The sequence below is a fragment of the Poecilia mexicana genome, unplaced genomic scaffold, assembly GCF_051168715.1.
Source record: "Poecilia mexicana isolate PSO_F unplaced genomic scaffold, ASM5116871v1 scaffold_18, whole genome shotgun sequence".
Lineage (NCBI taxonomy): Eukaryota > Metazoa > Chordata > Actinopteri > Cyprinodontiformes > Poeciliidae > Poecilia > Poecilia mexicana.
The window spans coordinates 20,400,548-20,423,211 of record NW_028263387.1 but is presented as its reverse complement, the minus strand read 5'-3'; the positions used below and the strand labels follow the sequence as shown (position 1 = coordinate 20,423,211).

Below are 22,664 nucleotides of genomic sequence, written 5' to 3'. Positions count from 1 at the left end.
CCCAAACTTTGCCAATTGGTGATGCGTCTGGTTAACATGAAAAAAATAAAAGACCCTAGAGACATTCCCGTTGTTCTTAGACTTTCACTGAGATTTTTAGGCTTTTCAGCTGTTCTGAGTATTTGTCCAATGAGAAACGTGCCACAGTCTAAAGGCAGTGGAGAAAAATTCAGCCCCCACCCTTCTAACGTAAGAACCGAGAAGTACTGTAAGCCTTGGTCCAATTTGTGACTTTAAGTTGTTTTCTCTCTTTCTGTGTTTCCTCTTCTCAGGTGATTGGCTTTGCTTTATTTGCTGCCCTCTGTGACGAGGATTTAATCTGCGGCCGACCCATGAATCAGCTCGCCTAAACCTGCTCTTTCGAACTTTTACCCCAAGACACTTGTCTCGTCCTCGGACTGGGCAGTCCATCGGCATTATCAGTCGGACAGTTCATCACCCATTGCGTTTGGCTCGGGGTTTGATCAGACGCTCTCAGACGAGGATAAGGGCAAAAAAGAAGAAAAAAAAGGGGGAGGGGACGATGGTCTCAACCCACCTCAACCTGAGACCTTGGAGAAATGGTTCGTTGAACAACCGGCCCCATCCTGTCTAAGAGGTCTCGGACAAGAAAACGCAGAAAGATGGCGGCTGTTTGAAATCCCTGCTGCCGTGGAACTGGATAGACTTGTACAAAGCAACAACAAAAAAAGACTCTAAAACACGACTAAACACACAAACACGTCGCAGAAAATTCTCAAGTCCAAAGGAGCGGCAAACATATACACTACATGCACATTTCCAGCGGAAGTTACACATAATAGGGATCCATAAATATCAACTCACAGAGACACAAACACATCAGCGCTCATCAATTCAAATGGTGTGCTTTGTAAATAGTGTAAAAGTTGGTTTGGATGACGTTTTGTTTGTTTCTCATAGTGGGGTTTTGCTTTATTTCTTTGTTCAACATGCCTTAAATTGTATAGCCGAGTCTTGGATGACTAACTGAAAATGTTCTCGATGATAAAACTTAGTTGGAAACCATCTTGTTAACTGTATTCAGGTTGAACAAAGTTTTCAACAGCGCTTTTTGTTCTGTTGGCTAACAGAATTGTTGTGTATAGACCTCCTTACATGATACATCCAATCACCTTTAAAAGTTACTAGCTAACTACAGAGTAGAGCGACAAGTCTTTAATGTTTTTTTTTTTTTCTAAATTTGCTGGTGGTTGGATTTTTGTTGCTCTCTTGTTTTCATGAAAACGCAGAGTGAATTTGTTCGGAGTTGATTCGTTTGGTTATTTTCTGAAGGTCTGTACTCTGGGGGAGCTGAGCTGACCGGGTTGCGCTTCAATAACCGAGCCCTCGCTGTGCTGCGTCAGTATGCAGTTTGGGTAAATTTAGGCATCCTTAAATTTCAGATATGAGTTGGTGCATTTGGACTTTTTACACTCCAGGAGAATTGTACGATTTTTAGAAAAAATATATACATACTGTTGTGCAGATGTGAGAGAATCTCAGGCTTATTTACTCTAAAATTAAGCTTTATAATTGGAGATCCGTTGATCAAGGTTTTCATGACCAATTCTGATACCTGTGTTTTTAAGATCTGGAATCCCGATTCTGCCATCTTCCATTTTCTGTTTAATAACTTTTACAGTAAAGAAAAAAGAAACAATCAGAGCAGATGACTTTATAGATATAATAATTTTGAACGGATGTGGCAGAATTATAAGTTGTTTGCCGTTTGAGTCAAAGCCAGTGGTAGTTCCCACATTTAACCAAACACAAATACTATTTTGGAAGCAAAACTCGGTAACACTTTTTATAACTTCTCAATAAGATCTAAAGTATTTATCGGTTTATTACCAATCTTAGGCTTCGCTGTTTGTTTGTTTTTCAGCCCAATCTCTGCCTGTAAGAATTTTGGATTTTAAGTAGTGATCAAATGTCTGATTGTTTAAAATATACATATATATATATAGCCCAATAATTTCATATTGAACTTGCAGCTGCAGATCAGAGACCAACTGTAGCATCGGTAATGAGATGCAGTGAGTTACTTTTTCTTTTTTCCAGTGGAAATACTCCTTATTGACTGAACATGCAATTACGCTATAAAAAGTTCCTTTAGATGCAACATTGCAGCTTCTTCTTTTTTTTTGTTTTTTAAGCGCTGATGTTACCTCCCAGTGCTCTCTAGCACATATCGCCCTGGGTGGAGAGCCAACATGGGTTTCAAACATTTCTCTGATTTTCATTAAACTATTGAAGTATGTGTTAGTTGATGTCAAAAATGGTGGGATTTATTATTTTTGCTGCACTTTAATGTGCAGAAATGGAAAGTATCCCTAATCTACCAATCAGAGCCCCTGAAAGGAAAAACTGGCCCGATTCTTTAGATGACTGATTTGCGCGTCTTTGTTTCTATTAGAAGGTGAAAGCCTCTTCGATCTGGGGTGGTCAACTCTGGCGCTCGAGATCTACCATCCTGCAACTTTTAGAAGCTTTCCTTCTCCATCACGCCTGAATTTTTTCATAAACACGTCATTTAGCTCGGTAGAGGCCTGGTCAGAAGATATTTGTGTTGAAAAGAGATTCACCTAAAAGTTGCAGGACGGCAGCTTTCAAGGACTGGACTTGGCCACCCTTGATCTAAAAAGATTTGAAGCATCAAGTGTTTTTAATCAGTTCATTTTTGTACCTTTGCTAACTACAGAATGTCATTTTTAATCCAAGCAGCTGATGATTATCGCCAACTAGTGTTTAATTATCTTCCTTAGCTATCACTGAGAAGTTGCAGAAGACTCCATTAGGCTAGAATTGTTAAATTGCGACCAAATGTTTTGCATTTGCAAAAAAAAAAAAATATTCAAAATCTACTTTAAGCAACTTCAGCAATTAATTTTTAAGATGACATTCGGTAGTTTTAGTGCACTGAAAAGGCTTTTTTAATATTATATAAACTTAAGAAACTTTGTCCAAAAAGAAAAGGAAAAAGGATGATTGGTTGCACACTTATTAAATTGATCATGTGATTCTGTTGCAGCAAATTTAAATCAGATTGTGATTTCACAGTAATTGTACCCCAGTCAGCTCAGCTCCCCCCTTTGGTTTGAGTCTTTTGAACGTTGTTAAAATAACAGCAAACTGTACATTTAATGAAACCGTTTCGGAAAAAGAACAAGTGAAAAAATGTGTAAATAGTTTGGCTCCTGTTTGAAGAACAAAATAAATACTAAATAAATGGCATTTAGCTGTTCCTAATGTTTTTTCTTTTACAAACTCATCAAAAAATACAATATAGTTGCAGTTAATTTTGTTCAGTAATTTAATTTAAAACGTATAAATTAATTTCAGTGTTACATTTCAGCATACATTTCTGTGAATTTTGATGACTGGTTACTGCATAATAAAAAAAATTAAATATTTATTTGGAAAAAAACGAGTTTGGACCACTGAAGAACAATAAAATCTTTTTTATTATTATTCTTAGTCCAGGTAAGACAGTTTTGGTTAACTTTTAGTTTAGAATGGGCTTTACTTTACACCCTTTGAAAGTGTCAATCCATGATGTTTGTTTTTCCTTCCACTAAGTTGAAGTGGAACTTCAACTTAGTGGAAGTTCCACTAAGTTGAAGATGCCCAGAAAGATGCCCATCTTTCTGGGCATCTTTCTGTAGCCCAGAAAGATGCTGGGCTACAGTCAAATCAGCAGTCTTTCTTAGACCCATGTAATATAATTTTGAGTAACTTAATGTTATGTTTCCATTTAATGACAAGTAACTGAAATCCAACTAAATACATAAAATAACTGATACTTTTTCTTTTCCCGAGATCCATCTGTACTCAGAGGAAACCTGATGCGGAAGTGGAGGGGACCAAATCTCAAATCCGTTTAAACAAATTCTCGCGATAGTTCCAAACACATGGCTACCTACTTGTGTTTACAACTTCTCGAGGAGCTGGTAAGCAGCACAGAAGTTCCCTGCAAAGAAGACGTCGACTTGTATTTGGGGGGATCTTGTCTTCTTCGCCTGTGTGAAAACGTTTGAAGCCGCAAAGAGGGAAAAGGACACGAAGCTCAGCGTCAACGGTCTGAAGAGCTACAGCAGGTGCGTAGCTGCATATTGTTAGCACAAGCTAGTGCTAACTGAAGCTAAACAGAGCCTGGTGGCTGTTTCTTTGTTCCAGACACATAAAATGTGCTTTCTCCATCGTCAATATAAATGTGGAGGACAAAAAAGCAGCAGGGCTGGAGGAAAATGTATCTGGATATTTTATGCTGTTAATTTAAAATGACGACTGACCGTTTTGAAGTATCTGATCTGTCACGACTCGCCACAGGTGTTTGGAGGAGCATTATTGCAGCTTGCTAAAGCGCACAAATATATACTTTGATATAATACGAACGCTAAATGTTTCAGATTCAATTGTCGTTGTCGACTATTTCTTAAACCTACCCAGTATGTTGAAATTGTGCCATTACTGCACAGTATTTTTATTCTGTTTTTATATTATGCGTATTTCTCTTTGTGTGAATATACTTGCTTTCCTGTCTGTGACTTTCTATTCTGATTACTTGTCCAAAGGAACCTTTCAGTTCAGCGGTTCCACTTTAAACTTAAACGACCCTTAGCAGTAACGTTACATTAGATGGACATGCATACAGACAGGGGCTCATTGTTAGCAGTCATGATACAGATGTTTAAAAAACTGAAATTGTATGCAATTCGGTAGCTTAGTTTCACTCTGGAAAAACTTTGGAAAGTCTACCTTTTTGTTTGGATTAGATTTATTCAGTGGGATTAGTAAGTATCAAAATTTTAGCTCCCTTGTTGTTAGCACCGTCTGCCTAGTTTTCTCACCTAGTTTTCTTTTATAACATTTGATAAGGTTGAAGAAGACAGAGGGATATTTGAATATTTCTTTTGGCACACATGACTTGATCAGTGGTGACAAACTATCAGAGGGCATGAAGTTAATACTCCAGGTCAAGAATCATCATTATTATTATAAATGTCTGCTGTGTGTGTTTTTTTTTAATTCACGCAGACACATACTGACTAAATCAAATTTGAAAATGCTAAGTAGTATTTTTGTTTCTTAAACTGTCTTCTAAAGAAATGACTGCAGAACAGAGGAACATGCGAACAGGACGGCGTCGATGAAAGCTGTTCAGTCTGCAGAGTAAATGTTGGTTTGATGTTTGTGAATGCATGTAGGGGATATTAAATCATTCTGCATGCAATGCCATTCCATTTGCTCTTAGTTTTACGTATTTATGAGCATGTCTTTGTTTTTCCATTTGTACGCAGTGCCAAAAGCGATAAAAATGAATTTTCTATTTGTATGAGTGAAGGAGAGGTTTAGAAAGACATCAGCTTCACATCGAGGGAAAAAAACCGTCTTTAATGCTTCTTGAAACGAGCAAAAATGTTCCATGAAAACCGGGCTTTTATCTTTACCCGCTTCCTGTTTTCTGTAGGTGGGTGATGTCCTCAAACCCCGACAGACTCAGCCGTCCACACTGCAGGAGGAAGCACTATCCCAGTAGCACTTACCTCACCCACGTCTGACAGCCACCCGCCGGACTGCAGGCCTCAAAACGCCGGGAGGAGGACCGATAAAGCCATGTCCGATTCAGCTGGAGGTGGAGAGAGCGGAGGCGTGGCGGCCGGTGGGCAGGACTCTGAAGCAGACGGCGAGCCCCCTCAACAGGTCCCGCCTCTACTCTGTCAGTCTGAGCTGGTGGAGCAGGAGACCCCAGAGGACGAGCTTCCACCATCAGCCAAGCGCTCCAGGATGAGGGAGGAGGAGCAGGGAGATGGAGCACCAACGGAGTCTGGATCTGCACAGGGAGACACCTCCACATCCGCACAAAGTAAAACACTCGTCTTGATAATCGAGTGCGTTTAAAAACTGGAAGTGTGGCAGAAATACTGTACTCACAGATTTAAATTTTATTTGTTTTATAGCAACACATGAGTTACAGCAACCTGAGGGGGGAGATCAGAGAGACGAAGATGTAGCAGAATGCCACCAGAACGGAGATGGAGGACCAGATGCTGCAGAAGGAGACGAGACGGGACGAGAGGAGGAGTGCGATGGCGACGGAGCAGCAGACAGCCCCGCAGCAGGACAGCAGTAAGTTAAAGAACTTTTGTTCAAATTTATGTTTTGCATCCTGACTTTAATTTAAAACGTCTCACAGAAAAGACAGCAGACAGAAAATACAAAGCAAGAAGGTTTTACACACGGTGGAGCTTCAAACCATTTTGATTGCTTCCAGGAAAGATTTTAATCTCAGTTTGGTTGATTTTAATTCGGTGTCACGATCTCCATGTGATTGTTGAGGCACACACTTCTTTATTTTTTTCTTGTTTAATCTTAAATTAAAAGACTTTCATGTGTTTTGTATACAGTTGTAGTGCCCCCGTCAGGCCAAACACAAGATCTTCCCTCTTTTTGTTTTTTTTCCAATAAAAGCTTTTTTTTCTTTTTTTTTTCCCCCATAAAAGCTTTTTTTTTTTTTTTAGAAAAAAAAAATCACATTTGACTGATGTCACTTAATCTATATGTTCAAATATCAATGGGTATTATAGAAAATCCCCTAAGGACTTTGTGGTTATATTTGAGATTCCCTGCTGTGCCTGTTTGACCATTTTCATGAACTCCTCATCACCTTGAGATGCTAAACAGGGAGAGATGGAGAAATGACTACAACGAAAGAATGGATAGAAAATGTGGGACTCCATTAGTTCTAATGACAAAGTTTAGGACAAAAACAGAAGAAATAACCTACTGAGTGGAATTTTATTTCATAAAGTAATTATTTATAGTAAAAATAAAAAAATGTATGAATGTTTGTTGATTTTTAAGCATTGTAATAATTCAGACAGTACAACATTTAAAAATCATTTCATTTGCAAAATGGAATCTCTACAGGTTTTTTTTTTCTTTTCCACAAACTTTCTTTATTTTCTGACCAACATCAAACTTCAGCTGTTATGGGTGTGTGTCCCATGTGTGTATTTTTCTTCCAGCCTGGACCTGGATTTTACCCAGAATCCCTCAATGCTGACCGGTTCCTGGACGGAGTACTCCAGCTTTCCAGAGAATTACCTGAAGGGCTGCAAATGGTAATCCTGATTTACGACAAACATGAACAAAACACACTGGAGCAGGTGGTTTTCTGAGCCACTTGTGTATTTTATCTTTGGCCTAATCACTCAAAAGTCATTTTGAGTTTAGTAAATGTCTTCCTTCCATTAAAACAAAAGGTGAAGGAGAATTTTCACTCTATCAATTGAGGTATTGTGTAAATTATCTTTTATCAGAGACAATATTACAACATGAAGCAAGTTGAGTTAATATTACGCGAACCGTCTCCTCCACTTAGGGCCCCCGATGGTTCCTGCATCCTGACTAACAGCGCCGACAACGTCCTCCGCGTTTACAACCTCCCTCCAGAGATTTACAGCTACAGCTGGGACTCCATCCCTGAGATGGTGAGTCAGAAATCGGCAAATGTTTTTTTTCCAAATGCTTCGTAAATAACAGTTGGAACCATTATTGACAATTCAGGTTTTAAAGGAGCAACGTTTTTGCGTATTTAAATATTTATTAGCAGCATCAGTTTGTGTTTGTGAATTTATTTTTACTTTCATGAAACTATTGGGACTTCTGAATTAGATGTAGGGATAGAATTTTATCGTGGTACTATTGTGATGGTGATAAAAAAAAAGTATGTATTATTCTATTTTTAGGTAACCGTATGGCTGTGACTCCATGGCACAGCATTCACAGCGCCACAAACACAAATATTCTTGAAAAACATTTCTATTTGAAATAAAGGTGTGATTTATATCACAAAAACTGCACACAGTAACTACATTCAATAATAATCCCAAATGTATTGATATTTATTGATGCTCTTGTGGAGAAAATAGTTAAAATAAGATTTTCAATAATACATGCAGGTGTCTATTGACTTTGGGTGTTTTTTTGTTTTTTTTTTCCTAATTATTATACCAACTGCTATTTTTTTGAATGTTTGTGTCTATCTGAGGTTGAGAGAGTATAAATGTCTCTCACCAAACACATCCTTCTGCTCACTCAGCCAAACCCTGAGCCATTCATTCAACCCAACTTTTTACCCAAACTAATCGTCCAAATATACCTGCCTGCTCACCCGTTCATACGTCCTCTCCACCTGTCCAGCCGACCGGCTCCCTCTTCCTCAGGCGCACCGATCCATCCACCCACACTTTGAGTCGCACGAAACGTATTTCTGAGGATTTAACGGGTTGAGGAAAATGGCTGTCGTGTCTTTTTAAGATTTGAGAAAATATCGAGCGCGGAGCCAATCTCTCTTTTTCTATTATGGCGCTGGCAGATCAGGATCACTGAACAAAAATAATTGAAATGTAATCCATTTTCCTCCACAAAGATCTCCCAGGCTTTTTTCACGAGACGAGAAAATTGAGCTTGATTTCTTTATTTCTCAAAGGCAGCAGTCGGCCTTTGAATTTTACTGCGAGTTATAGCCTGTTTTATTGCCTCTGATCTCATACAGTGGTACTTGCAAATTTATGAACGATTGAGAATTATTTATTTATTTTTTTTACTTTTTAACAATTATATTGTCTTGCAAAGAGGCGATGTAAAAGCATCAGATTTTCCAGCCCAACAAATGAGAAAAAACGTCTCAGCTTGTGATTATATGAGCAAAATCTGCAAGGCTCATTACTTCATAAAACCCACTTTGAAGCTCTGGAATGCTCTTAGTGTTTCCCATAAGCTCTGCACATCATTTCCATTATTATAAAAACTCAAATTTAGCTGTTTTTAAGCTTTAACTGTATTGGTGGAGCCATGAAGTGGTTAATGCATTTCATATTTGAAATCACTTTGACATGAATTGGTTTTTGGAGCAACTTTTGTCTGTTTGTGGATGATGGAATATTTTTTTTTTCCCTCTAAATATTTACGAGTTGTGACTTGTTCAGAAAAACGTCACATAAAACCATCTTCACCGTTATTTTAAAGGGAGGATTCTGGGAGTTGTGTTACTTCACTCAGCATTTCCTCTTGTAAAGCTGTTCTTAAACTTTCCTTCTCAAAGAGAAAAGGAGAAGCGCACATCGTTGTTTACTGCACGTCCACTTCCAGTTACTCCGTGTTCTGGTAAACGTTCATCTGACGCTTTGTCCTCATGTGTTCCCCGGTTCCTCCGGCTCACAGACAGTCCTCTCTTTGCAGGCCATTAAGCAGCCTTTTAAACTCAGAAGAGAAATTTATTGTAGCTCTTTTACTGAAGTCCTTGGAAATCTCATTTCATGCCTTGATACACTTTACTGGGAAGGACCAGAATCTGATATGTTGCTGTTCGTCTCACACCTGACTGTCATTAATTTAACACTCCTGACTCCACATTTAACTTCAAATTAACCTTCTATTATACAGGAGCATGTGCTTTGTTAATCATGTCTTGGTTTGGATACTTTTCCTTAACTTAAAATGCCAGTGTCTTTGTTTTTTTTTATTTACTGAAATAGACGTCGTGTATAAATGTTGAACCCAGATGTGCAGCATGGAGTGGCAGGCGGTATGCTGCACACGGATTCATCCTTACTTGTGTCCTGTTCTTCCTGATCCAGAGTCCCGTGCTCAGGATGGCTGAAGGAGACACCATCTACGACTACTGCTGGTTCCCGAAGATGAACTCGTTGGAGCCAGACACGTGTTTGTGAGTTGAAGCCAATATTTTTCTGCCTAACTTTAACTAGACCCTCCCAGTAGTTGGCTATAAAACAAAATGAACACATATTTAACATTTTGACCACCTCCTTGTCACCTCTGTCCCTTGGTGTTCCTCAAGGTTGTGTGTTTGGTCCTCTCTATTCTCCCTATCAGCCTCTATACCTTCTACCAGTCGACCAAATCCATAACGCCAAATTTTTCTCCAACCTAACCACAATAAAAGTGGCGTATTAATGACTAACATGCCAGATTAAGGATCCAGAATAAGATAAAAAGCTTCAGTGACTTCAGTTAAGGAGGTTCAACGATGAAAAAGAGAGACTGGGCTGAAATGACATCAATAATTGGCTCCATTTTCAAAATCACTGCTAATCTGAAACAACCTGTTACATATTTGTCAAATATAATATATGAGATCTTGATGAGGCCCGAAACTTTTAGTCAAATTGTCAAAGTGGGACTTAAATCTGATTGAGATGCTGTGGCTGGATTGGAACATTTAATGAAATGTTGGATAAAAACGTCTCATTCCTGGGTATCACAGTTAGCTGCTGCCACCAGGCCATGTTGATTTGGACTATATAATCTTTTAAAACAGATTTTTGTGTTTACTCAAGTTATCTTCGACATTAAAATAGTTTTGTCTGAAACATTTAATAGTGAAGGAATGAAAAGGAGAAACAGAAGCTGGCGCCTTGCAAATTGGGATTAACGTCGAGTGTGTTTCAGCGGTCTGCAGTTAAGCTAAACGACGGTTCGCTTTCTGAAAGATCCTCTTTGATCTTCGGGATGTTTGCGCTCGTTACGGGAGCCGCTTGTGATGTCGGGGGAAATAAAAGCTGCGAAAGCGTTCTGATGTCGCTCATTACCAGTAAAGTGTCGGCCCTCTTCCTGCCTCCTTTGAGGCCGGCGGCGAGTTTTTTTTTTTCAAAACGCGGTCCGGCTGGTGAGAAAGCACTCCAGAACCCGCACGACACCTTATGGCGAGATGAGGATCCCGTTTTCATCTTCCTCTTCTCGTAATTGTGACATCACCGCGTGCGGGGTTCAGCACCAGCAGCAACGCCCAGGCTTCCGCCTCGGAAACGGCGGCGGGACCTTCGGGGTCCGAGCTAACGAGCCGGGGTCAAGCTCCTGGCAGCGTTCCCCCTCGTCTCCTCCTCCACCCCGTCCCTCAGCTCAGCATCGCCTCCCAGTAACAAACCTCCACCCTGCGGCAGCTCCCTCTGATCACACCCGAGCTCTGACGCCGCTCCATGATGGCCGCCCTCACAGGCAGAGGGGGAGATGCAGAGATGAGAGCCGTGCAAACAGGAGGATGATGAACAAACGTCTCATGCGAGGCGGGGGAACCGCCAGAGAGCTTAGTGTGTTTCTGCCAGGACGGAGCAGGAAGCAGATCACCTCCACCTTCGCTTCAGATGAAATATTATTAAAGGAAAAACAAACGCAGTCGCTCCTTGAACCGAGCGCTGCGTGATTCAGACCCCCCACCCCCATCCTGCGTAGAGGGACCAAGGGTCGCCGTTACGGCGCTCGCTTCCAGGCATCGCTCCAAGATAGCAGCGGTCTAGCATTATAATTGGGCATTTCCCAGCTCAAGGGGGCCGTAACAGAGCAACGCAGCAGAGGCTGGGGCTAATTTCCTTTTGTCTGACCGAGCCGCCGCCGCGGTGTTTCAGCATTTGTTCAGGGCTCGATAATTAAACTTAAAAAGGCCGGGCTCGCACCGACTCCGGCCTGATTTGAATCTCCGCGACTCGTCTCTGTAATGAGGCACGGCGCGGGTGCTGAGTGTTTGTTTCCAGGCACTGATGCGCTCAGGCAGGTGTGCAGCAGCTGATGTTGGGAACGACGGCAGGAATCAGTCAGAAAATCCTGTTTTGCAAACACAAAAAAGATTTCAAAGCACGCAGACAGCCTGTTTGGTTTAATAGTTTTACACACTAAGCATTTTTTCCCCCTAGAATCAAGGCATTCTTTTTTTTTTCTCTCTGCTTGTTGGCATCGTTCCAGAAAAATGCCTCGAGCTGCAGTTAAGATTTATTATTAGGAGTCCTTGGTGTTTTAAATAATCTGTTTCTAATAAACTCTCTTCCTTTTATCTCAGTGCGGACACGGCCAACGGTTTTGGAAGTGACACAAATGTTGTGATTTATAGCTTCATTTTTATATCCCAAAGAAAAACATTTCTGGAGTTTCAAGGGCTTTGTTAAATTAGAAAAATAGATCAGATTAATGCCGAGAGAATATTTCCAGTGTTGACCATTCTTCTTTCTAACTTCTCTACTTCCGTTTATTCGCTGGATGTGAGTTTCTAGGACAAAATCCGGTTTCACTGGTGCTTTGAGTTGATCTGTTGGCTGTTAACTCGTAACTAAAACCAGAATATTTAGTGAAATTTAAGGAGATTTTATGTGGCAGACCAACACAAAGTAGCTCATTATATGGAAGTGGAAGGAAAACAATGCATGGTGTTGGGAATAAAAATGTGGAGTGTTCAAAGCATTAGTCTGCTGCAATAAGTAATTAATTACATTATACATTAAAATGAGCTTGATAATTTCCATTTCGTTGATTATTAATTTTTTTTAAAGAGCAATTTTGTTTCCAGAGGCGTTATATTCAATGTTGTTTGTAGTTTTTTTTAATTTTATTTTTTATTTCATTTGTTTTTGGTTATCGTTTTAATTGCGGTATTTAAAAATATTTAAAATATCTTCCTGTGCCAATGAAAAGTGTTCTTTACAGAATTAAGTTTATTGAACTCATGTCATTCTGCTGTCATCAACATATTACTTCAAAACGTTCTCAACTCACAATCGTTTGTCGCAATAATTACAGGGACGACTTATCAAATAATTTGTCATTGTGATCAGGCCTCGCTGAGCACATTACACCTTCCTTTTGTTTTGCACGTTTTTTTCCTCCTGACCTCGAATATCACCGTTTTGTTCGTCAGTCTGGCCAGCAGCAGCCGCGACAACCCGGTGCACGTTTGGGACGCGTTTTACGGCAAGGTGCGGGCCAGCTTCCGGCCCTACAACCACCTGGACGAGCTGACGGCGGCGCACTCGCTCTGCTTCTCGCCCGACGGAGAGCAGCTGTACTGCGGCTTCGAGAAGATGGTCCGAGTCTTCTGCACGGAGCGGCCGGGCCGAGACTGCGAGGAGCGCCCCACTGTGGGTCAGTCTTCATCTTTTTCACCTAAAACCAAACTAAATGTTATTTCTCTTTTCACTGAGAATTCAGCTGTTATTTATGCTTAAGCATTTCCACTCCCATAAGTTTATAGTTATTATAATCATTGTGGAGATGATGCTGTTTACCAGAACAGATTGAAAAGTCGACTGAAACCACATGGTGGCATTCATACCATTATTTCTAGACAATAAACTCCTTACAGAAGCTATAAGTGTCGGTTGTCTGCTGTTTTCAGTACGTTTGACAGCTCACTGTGTCGCTCCCGTCTGACTGAAGTCTCCTTGAACGAAGCAACAAGCAGCTTTTATTATGTTCTTCAAACAACGAAAGCGAGCGAGATGTTTACTGCGATGAATTCCTCATTTCTGTCGCGCCCTTCAAGCAGCCTCTGTCCGTTCAAGGAGGTTTAGATGTGCTGACATTAACCACAGCCGGTGTCTGTGGACGGAGACGTTTCTTTGTACTTAACCAAATGAAGGATCTGGACCAAAACAGCCACTTTTGAAAATGTCACTAAATGTTGTTTTTATTTTTTCCAAGTCAAAGGTTGCTTTTATTTCTCCCCTCAACTCGTTTCTCATTGTTTCTCACGTGAAGCGCCAGGATATGCAGGAGGACGGGTGACTTTTGACACAATACGTCAACTAGAACCTGAGAAAATGCACCGTCCTTCAGTCAGGACTTAAAGTCTTTACCTGATTCTAAAATGAGTTCAGTTTAATCTCAAGTGAAAAAAGAATACTTTCAGTTAAATAAAGAAGAAACAATTTTAAGTCCACTCTATGGAGACAACACTTATTTATAAGTGGAGAAGGTTTAAGGCCAATCCGCGATATATCGGCATCGACAGCGATATCGGCCAATATTAGTCATTTTTCATATCAGTATCGGTTCAATAAGTAAAACAGATTTGATATTGATTTCCATCTTTTTGATATTTGTGTTTCTGGAGGGAAAAGAGACGGAGTTGGTCAGTTTCCTCTGCGTTTCTCTACATAAGAAATGCAGAGGAAATGTCTAAATTTCACTGAATTTTGAAGAAATTATGAATCAATTAAGCTCCTTCTCCTGCTGCCCACAATGTTTCTTAAAGTTCTCCCTGTCATAGCATCTGATTTGACTTGAAATGGTGAAAAGTCTACATTTCACCAGTTAAATAGCAGTCTGGGTCACCAACAGAACTGTAATCCTAAACGGAGCAGCAGATCTAGAGCAGAAGGACTGAAAACATGGAAGAAGGTGTCAGAGTGGCCTAGTCAAAATTCAGACGTAAACCTGAGTGAAACGCTGTGGTGGGAACTGAACTAGCTGTGCACAAACACATGAAAGACTGATAAAGTTGTAGCGTTATTGCTGCTTGGGCTCCACTGTGTTTAACAAATAACAGTGGGGAATATTTCTGCGTATTTTTGTACGGTTCAGGTTGGATTCAAATGGTCTCTACAATTGAAGGTTTAACTCTCTCTCTCTCTCTCCAGCCTGACTCTGACGTGTCCCAGTTGAATGCATGTGAGCAGGACTCCTGTCGTAACGTGCGAGAGGTTAATCGCTCCGCTAAACGTCTCTCCCTCTCTCTCTCAGTGAAGAAACGAGGCCAGAGCGGCATCATCTCGTGCTTCGCCTTCAGCCCGTGTCAGTCGGTCTACGCCTGCGGCTCGTACTCCCGCTGCGCCGGCCTCTACTCCTGTCAGGACGGCGCCCTGCTGGCGCTGCTGCCCACCCGCCACCACGGAGGCCTCACCCATCTGCTCTTCTCCCCCGACGGCAACTACCTGTACACCGGCGGCCGCAAGGTCGGCGCGCGCGCACCGACGTGTCGAAAAGAGGCAGTCGTGTTGTTTTTCATAGCATGTGATGATCCCAATTAGCAAGTAGGCCATCGCTTTTGCTTCACAGAGTGTCACGAAACCTTAAAGCTGCATAATGAATCTCTTGTTTCGATTTCTGTTTTCGTCATCTTTTGGCCGAAAGCGGATAATTATTTCTCCAGATATGATAACTTGTCCCGAGTGTCTTGGATTCTGGCAGCTTTATCCGCGCAGAAACCAAAATAACTGCATTCTCTGACAATGAGGTCACAATTAAAGTCCTTGCACAAACATTTTGTTCATAGCGGGAGGAAAGAAAAAAAAAATCTGACTGGTGTGTGTTATGACATATTAGTAAACACCAAGATGGAGTCGGACAGTTAAGTGGGAAATTATGGCGAGTTTCTGCAAACATCTTGCAGTTTGTGGCTTGTAGTCGAGGCCGAGGGGTTTTTAGTTGTTCTTTAATTTAGCGACGGGTTGCCAGGCGTCTTTTGAAAACTAAACGGTAAACAGAAAATAAAAACCAGCTGCTTTGTCACAACACAACCACAGTGAACTTGTAATTTTACATGACAGGTGGACATGAAAACGTCCATGTTTCTGAGTGTATTTGACACAATCTGGGCTCTAATTTGAGAAATATAAAGGATGATATGAGGTCAAAGTGTGGTTTAGGCCCTGGTCGTTATAGTAACCTCCAGTAAGTCTAAAAACATTCAGTAACTGGGACCAAATTGAAATATTTTTTGTATAGTTCCTTCATTCGACATTGATTGTGAACCGGCGCTACATAAATGAGCTGAATCGAATTGAAAACATGAAGTAAATGTCCCTCCGTCATTCTAGGACCCAGATATCTTGTGCTGGGACCTGAGGGACCCGGGGAAAGTCGTGTTTTCTCTGAAGAGGAACGTTGCCACTAACCAGCGCATCTACTTCGACCTGGACCAGTAAGTGGATCGGAACGCCGCAGAGCCGCGTCGTCTTCGCTCACAACCCTGATGGTTTGTCCTTCCTCTGCGTCCAGATCAGGAAGACACCTGCTGAGCGGAGACACGGAGGGCGCCGTGTCCGTCTGGGACACTCAGACGGCGCCCCCCGATGGAAACGAAGAGCTGCTGCAGCCACAGATCCGCTTCCAGGCCCACTGGGACTGCACCAACGGCATCAGGTGAGAAACCTTTCGCAAAACTTCTGATCCAGACCGAGCCGATGCAACAACCCACTTCCTCCCACAACTTTCTCTCGACTGCGATTCATTTAGTTTGTCCTAGTTACCCACCGCAGAGAGAAAGATGAGCTTCACATTAAAAATAAATAATTTAGGAGCTCAGATTTAAGCTTTTTGCTTTTAAAGCATGAAAGATTGAAACGCACTTCCACAAATTAACAGAACAAAAGCAATGATGATTAGAGGGAATAAAGGAATCTGTCAAACGTGGATAATTTACGTTCCTTTAGTGACTCCCTTGCTGCTCTAATGGCTGATTGTCCTGCTGTGTTTTACTGTTTGGCGCTCCCAATTATCTTTCACCAAAACAAAAGACATAACAGGATCTAACAGTGAGATCAGCGTCTAATTTCACTGCAGGTTGTTGCTTAAGCATCACAGCCGCCCAGAAATATCGCTGTCGCTAAGCAGGAATTCAGCCTCTAAAAGAGGAAGCTGATGATCATTAGCCTGTGAGAGACACAGTGATACTCTAGGGCAGAGGTCGCGACCTCTACATGGGTCGAAGAGGAGGTCGACAGATATCTGGTAAATTAAACCTTTTTTCTTTAATTTAAATTTAAACTTATGTCTTAAAATGCACAAGAACAAGAATCGAGCTTGTAACGCATTGATAAGAGGCATAAAATAAAGTGTTTCATAAATGCACACATTCAGTGAGCAAAAAGCTGTTCATTTTGTTCAACTTTCTTCATCTTGTGCAAAATAAAAACTCGCTCATGATGCATTAGCAGGCCATTACTTCCACATTCAAACTTAAGTTTAGATTAAATGGTGTTTTTGTGTTGAATGCACAGTAATAAGAAATGTTTTGTGCAGTTTGTTTAGTTTATTAAAAATGCTACATCTGAACGATTATAAAGATATTTGAAGGTGCATTAAGCTACAGTTTTTCAGTATCAAACAAATATCAGGTTTAGTAAAAGAAAAGCACCAGCTGCAAATATCTGAACAAATTCACAATCCTGTTTTTGGAAAAGCTTTGACTCACCAGTTTTTTTTTTTTTTTGTTTATTTCTTGAAATTGTAATTTGACACAATTTTTTTCAAAATGTCTGTCTGAAATAAAGGTAAAAATATTTATATTTCCCTTTGCTGCATCTGTTTCACCTCACCTGTCATTTATTTTTACCTGCTCTAAGAGTAACCGTTAGATTTATTAACTGTAATAAATAATATATCACAGTGAATTGAAACTTTCTTCTGTACTTGTATTTCTCTAAAACAATACAAGTTTGGTTCTGAAAAAGTTTGAAACTTACGTTGAAAGTGCTGAACATGCTGGTCAGTCCAGTTAGTGTCCCTAATAATGTGGCCGGTGTGGCTCTTGTTTAACCTGTTGTCAGTAACGCCCCGCCCCCTCTCTGCAGCGTTCACCCCTTCATGCCGATTCTGGCCACCTCCAGCGGGCAGCGGCAGTTCCCCTGGCCCACCGACAGCGAGGGCGAGGGCGACTCCGCCTCCGACACCGAGGGAGGAGGAGGAGGAGGAGCAACGCTGCAGCAGGAGGTCCGGCAAGACAACGCACTGACGCTGTGGTGGGCCGGACCGCTGAGCCCACCCGCTGAGGAGAGCCAAGACCAGAACGCTGCAGCTGCGCAGACCTCAAGTGTCCCGTTAGCTTGACCAGATGGAGCACACAGACGGTGCTGCACCTTTGATATCTTTAGTTTCCTTAAACTTCAATATCATTTTATTCAGCGTTTTGGTTTTGCTGTTGAGCACAAATAATCAGAGTCCTGTGTTTTAATTTCGACAGTGTTTGCACACGCAAACTCCAAATCAGTGAAGAACCACAGCTCCTACACATTTTTATTAGTGGATGGATAGTTTTCCAGACTTTAAATTACTTACAAATTCCTAACCTTTCCAGCTTTGTGTGGAACCCTGAATCCAACATATCAGACCTGATGACTCTGCAGTCTTTGTAGTTCAAGTTTCATCAGGTTGGACCAAAATCCAGTTCAGTTCAGATATAATCCAAGTTTGAATAAAAACCAGTTAGCGTTTTTCTTGTCATTTTAATCCAGAAGTCTGCTGCTGGAGCCACTTGAGTCCTCAGTGACGGCTTGTCTGTGTTTCAGTGTGTTTCCCCTGAGCGGACGGAGCTGTAACCGTGGGAGTGTTTGTTTGTGTGTGTTTGGCTCCAGCGCTGCCCTTGGAGATTGCCTCTCTGCCACAGTGTTTCCCCGACCTTTGCTTTTATAAACCCAGAGTCTCCTGTTTTTTCTTACCGTGTCCTTTGTGAGGCGGCCGGCGTACCGAGCCGTGTCGCGCCTCATGCCCACAGATGTATATTTTTGTAACGCCGTGCTGATTCTCTGAATGTCCCGTCTTTGAGCGGCCAGCTTAACTCTCGCTACGCTCTGTGAAAGTCTTTAATAAGTGGGTGCAGCTGCTAAACGAGTGTTATTTTTTCTACTGTTTGAACATGTGTGTGTGTGTGTGTGTGTGTGTGTGTGTGTGGCGACTGAGAAACACAAAACTGGTTTGAAGGAGAGATTTCTCTCCGTTTCTGTCGCCAGTGTGAGGGTTCGTGTTGCTGCAGGGCTCCTGTGCTATCTATCCAACATATGCCTTTTTATAATCACACACTTAGAAATTAATCGGTTTTTAACGCCTCCGCACTTCTTTAAACTCGTACCTGTTGCCAAGCATTATTATTTCCACTCAGTGATAATACTACACCAATTGATTCCCTACCAAGGATCATTCAGAACCATGCGGGGCTTGAAGATGCCAAACAAGTCTCTGGGTAGATGTCTCTGATGCTTTAATCCAAGCTGGAGTAAATTAAACTCGTATCACCTCACGCTTGATTCACTGACTCGTTTTTTTTCCCCCCCGTCAGATCTCCTTCAGAGATCTTGCAAATACAAGACGATGGATGCTCTGAGCCTGAAGGGAGCCTGGTTTACGAGCCCCCTCCCTCCTCTCCGACGGACACACACTCGTGCATCTGATCATCTGGAGCAGCGGGGACTCGCCGGGCGTTGTTGTGTTGTGCAGGTTGCTTAGCGATCGTCTCTCCCCCTCGGGAAAGAGAGAGACCGAACGAGATGGAGAAATGTTGGGGAGGGGGCGCAGGAGAAGGAAGAAAAAAACAGTGAAATGATTGAAAGTCGTTCCTCAAAAATGTAATAACTGGCTGCTCAGGAAGTGTGGAAGAAAGTTCTGTAATGAAGGTTTAGGAGCAAGATTTAGGTGTTTAAACCTGCTCTCCCTGTCTGGTTTCTTCACAGCGTTAACAAGCTGCAGTAATCTAAAGAGAGCGACTTGTGTTTGCAGCTGTTAAAGCCAAAATTATTTACTGTATTTCTAGAGAATCTATTTCTATATCTGATTATTATGTCTTTAAATAAGGGCATTCCACAAAAGTACAATGTTGAAAAGGTGTTTCTTAAATGAGTTTGTGTTCAGAAAAACATCTATTTAGATTCTCAGCATAAAAACATAAGCACTTTCGATCAAATGCAAGATCTCTCCATTTTTAGTCTTTTATCCGATGTGCGACACCTGGACGTTGGAGAAAATGGGCAGGAGTTCTGCTGCCCCAAAGCCAGAACTGTGGTCCCAAAGCCAAACGCAATAAAAAAAAAGTATAGTAAAAGTTTCACGAGTGTCGATGTTTTTAGATTTTGAGTTGGAGATCCAGTGTTTTCTTGATTCTAGGGCTGCTTGATGTTCCCACTTTCTCATCTGTTCTTCCACTCCGTCACCTTTAGCATTTTGTCCAGTGTGGTCATCTGCTGCCAAGAGAATCCGTCCAGCTGGCCAAACATCACATTAAAATGTAAAATGGAACTTAACAACTCATAGAAAATATAATTTCACAAGTATTGCACTCCAAACAGTCTTTTGTGATATAAATGTCACACACACGGATATTCTGATGATGTATGAAAATATTTGTGCTGCCGAACTTGGATTCCTAAAAAAAAAACAGAAAAATGCCTCAATTGTGAAGCTGCACAATGAATGGCAACTAGCTAACCAAAAGCAGCCAATCCAGGAGCGCCTTTCATTTTCCTTGGCACTGATTGGTTGTACCTCAGAGGTAGGCTTCTTCTGTACTGCTAAGATGGCTTCCACTGTGCGATTATATTTGTAGTGTGCACCGCTGACGTTAAATCACTATACCAACACAGTATCTAGCAGAAGCTAAAGCTAAAGTGCTAGCTTCAAGTCAAATTTTATCTAATCGCATTCATCCAGCACAAACTTATTTTGACTCTATAGCTTCTATGTTCTGTAATTCTCTCAGATATTTATGTTCTCTTCTGTCCACGTTTTATTTTCTGTATGTTTTAAATGGTGACGTCGTGGTGGTGGGGGGAGAAAAGAAAGTTCTGCCACTTCAAACTAAGGTCATGACTACAAATATCTAACTACTTGAGAACTTCTTAAGTCAATAACCAAAACTTTGACGCATCTGTTTTGTCAAACTTAAACTGAATAAGGTTCAACATCTAAGTAAATTAGCGCTGGAATTTATTAAGAAAAATGTATTTAGGAGAAGCTAGGTGTGTTAAATGTTTTCATAGTTAGCTAAAGTGCTACACAAGACATTTGCTACGCAATTAGCTGATTAGCTGAAACGTGCCCACCATTGAATATTGAGGTATATTTAATGTTTGAATGACTAAAACAAGCAGTTACAGGCGTTTTTAGAAAAACGTTCTCCAGGATTTTCGGATTGTAGCTGTGATCCCTACCCTCCGTGAACACAAGGGGTCCAATATAAACAGATTAAGAACCACTGGGTTAGATCGTATTCATGTGTTAGAATGGCTCAGTCAAAGTCCAGACCTGCCAACCTCAACAGCACGATGCAGCCACCACCATGTTCTATCATAGCGATAGAACACGTGTTCTTGGTGTGAACAGTTGGATTGATATACTCAGCTGACCTCTGAGGACAGAGTGTTACCCTTGATTTTATTTAGGTGGATGGAATATGAACACAATCACACTTTTGCATCTTTTATTTTTCACCTCAGAAATATGCAGACATCCATGTTGCTCTACATGTTCAAACATCCACCAGACTTCATCGCGGTTTGTGGCTCCAACATGACACAATGTGAAAATTCTCAATGCGCTTTCACTTTTTTTTTTTGGCAAGGAACTGCTTCCACTTTCCGTTTTGGCTCATTTCGTTCTCGTCCTGCTCCTGAATTCCTGTCTATGTTAGGAGCCCAGCAGCACAACGCAGCTGGCAATATATTTACCACGTCATGTTTATAAGGTCACGTTCTCGCCGGGTTTACTGCCTGTACACTGATTAAGTGAAACATTTTGACACATGGAGGGGACGGCAGAGGGGGAGGGCTGTGGATAAATAACAGCAGTGAATGCACAAGTAAATAAAATCAATAGGGTGTTCCTTGTAAACGAGCCGTGTTCTCGGATTAAAAATCTGGGGCTTTCACTGAGCCCGGGCTGCACAGCTGTAACGCAGCACTTGCCATATTTATGACCAGCTATAAACCTGATTAATGTTCGTATTTTCTCCCCTCCCCCTTCCCCTCCTCAGCGACAGTTACACATTATGCTCCTCAGTGTCCTCTTAACCTCTCAGCTGATTTCCATCCTCAACCAAACATTCAATAAACGGACTGCTGTTGAATTTTCATCAGTTTTCTTCTCTTCGGGGCCAAATCCACGAGCTGCATGAGTGAAATTCTGATTATAACATTAAACGCAGTTTACAGTAATTAAGCTTTCATTACTAAACCGACTCTCTGAAGCTCGGCCATGTAAAGTGAGAATAAAATGCTCAAGAAAACCCCGAAGTGTTGCTCGTCTTATAATTAAAATCTGAATCCACGTTTGGAAAAATCCATCTCTCCAGCCGAAGTTTGCAGAGTCTGCCATCTTCCTCCCGAGGTGCCTGCGGTCCGTCCTTCCCACTTGTGCGGCTAATGAGCCAATCCGCGTCAAGTGTTTTCTGTGTTCCTGCGCTGCCATTTCCGTGGCCGCGCATGAAGCGCCTTCCATTAGGACGGCTGCTCACACAGCCGCCGCTCCCTCCGCCCGGGGGGACGCCGCAGAATAGAGAGTAATGGGATCTTGATATTAAGGAAGACATTTGAAAACAATTATTTAAATGTCTGGCCGCCTGTTGAATCTCCTGATCCCACAGTGAAGCACTCAAGCAAACACTCGGGAGCATGACCTCCTCCTCCTCCTCGTCTCTCTGCTGCAGCTGAATTAACAGGGAGGACATGAAGGCTGCTCTGAGGCCTGAAAATGTTCACAATGCTCTCCGGTTCGTCGCTGTTCGCGCCTGCCTTTGAGGGTGGGGGTAAAAAAAATGCTCTTTAGAACATGAAACGCGGGGAACAGACTTCGTGTAGCTTTTAGAGCTTGTCAAACATGGCATTTCTCAAAATGTCAAAGAGGAGGCGCCTTTAGCTCTGCCAGACTTTGAATGGCTTTGGCAGGCGCTTAGCGCGAGGCTTCACTCCGACCCGGCTCTGACACGCCAGACGAGCCGGGTTGTTACATCCACTTTTCCTCAGAGTTAATAGATAATGTGCAGCACATCCCGGGCTGCCACTTTGTGCGCTGCGCTGCTTCAGTCTGCGGCTCAGGCATCCAAGGAAGAGTGAGGCGTTCAGTGGCGCGACGGCACTTTGAGCTGTGGAGGACTCAGAGTGAACGCATCG

The 22,664-nt window shown here is 41.8% G+C and overlaps 2 protein-coding genes across 4 annotated transcripts in view; both read left to right on the top strand.

The window, feature by feature from the left end:
• Positions 1–3,234, top strand: part of gigyf1a (GRB10 interacting GYF protein 1a) — a 34,250-nt gene extending 31,016 nt beyond the window's left edge. For both annotated transcript variants that reach the window (XM_088016190.1, XM_015010477.2), the window contains exon 26: positions 273–3,234. The gene's annotated coding sequence lies outside the window, so the exon portion shown is untranslated. The remainder of the gene's footprint in view (positions 1–272) is intronic.
• A 649-nt stretch (positions 3,235–3,883) lies between these two features.
• wrap53 (WD repeat containing, antisense to TP53) lies at positions 3,884–19,829 on the top strand. 2 transcript variants are annotated; one of them, XM_088015529.1, is made up of 12 exons: positions 3,884–4,097; positions 5,471–5,866; positions 5,961–6,129; positions 7,029–7,124; positions 7,385–7,493; positions 9,645–9,733; positions 12,710–12,933; positions 14,533–14,744; positions 15,609–15,712; positions 15,790–15,933; positions 17,364–17,639; positions 18,845–19,829. In XM_088015529.1, exons 2-11 carry the CDS (start codon positions 5,617–5,619, stop codon positions 17,617–17,619), a joined length of 1,653 nt encoding a protein of 550 aa, XP_087871655.1. In that variant the 5' UTR covers positions 3,884–4,097; positions 5,471–5,616; the 3' UTR covers positions 17,620–17,639; positions 18,845–19,829. The 2 variants fall into 2 exon arrangements, with proteins under 2 accessions (XP_087871655.1, XP_014865961.2); XM_015010475.2 differs by lacking the exon at positions 18,845–19,829 and having other exon boundaries at positions 3,885–4,097; positions 17,364–18,805.
• The last annotated feature ends 2,835 nt before the right edge of the window (positions 19,830–22,664 follow it).

Bases quoted from the DNA above. Each gene is read 5' to 3' on its own strand.
- wrap53 (XM_088015529.1), top strand. From the start codon at position 5,617: ATGTCCGATTCAGCTGGAGGTGGAGAGAGCGGAGGCGTGGCGGCCGGT. The intron at 6,130-7,028 runs GTAAGTTAAAGA...TTTTTCTTCCAG, and splicing joins AGCCCCGCAGCAGGACAGCA to CCTGGACCTGGATTTTACCC. The intron at 15,934-17,363 runs GTGAGAAACCTT...CCCTCTCTGCAG, and splicing joins GACTGCACCAACGGCATCAG to CGTTCACCCCTTCATGCCGA.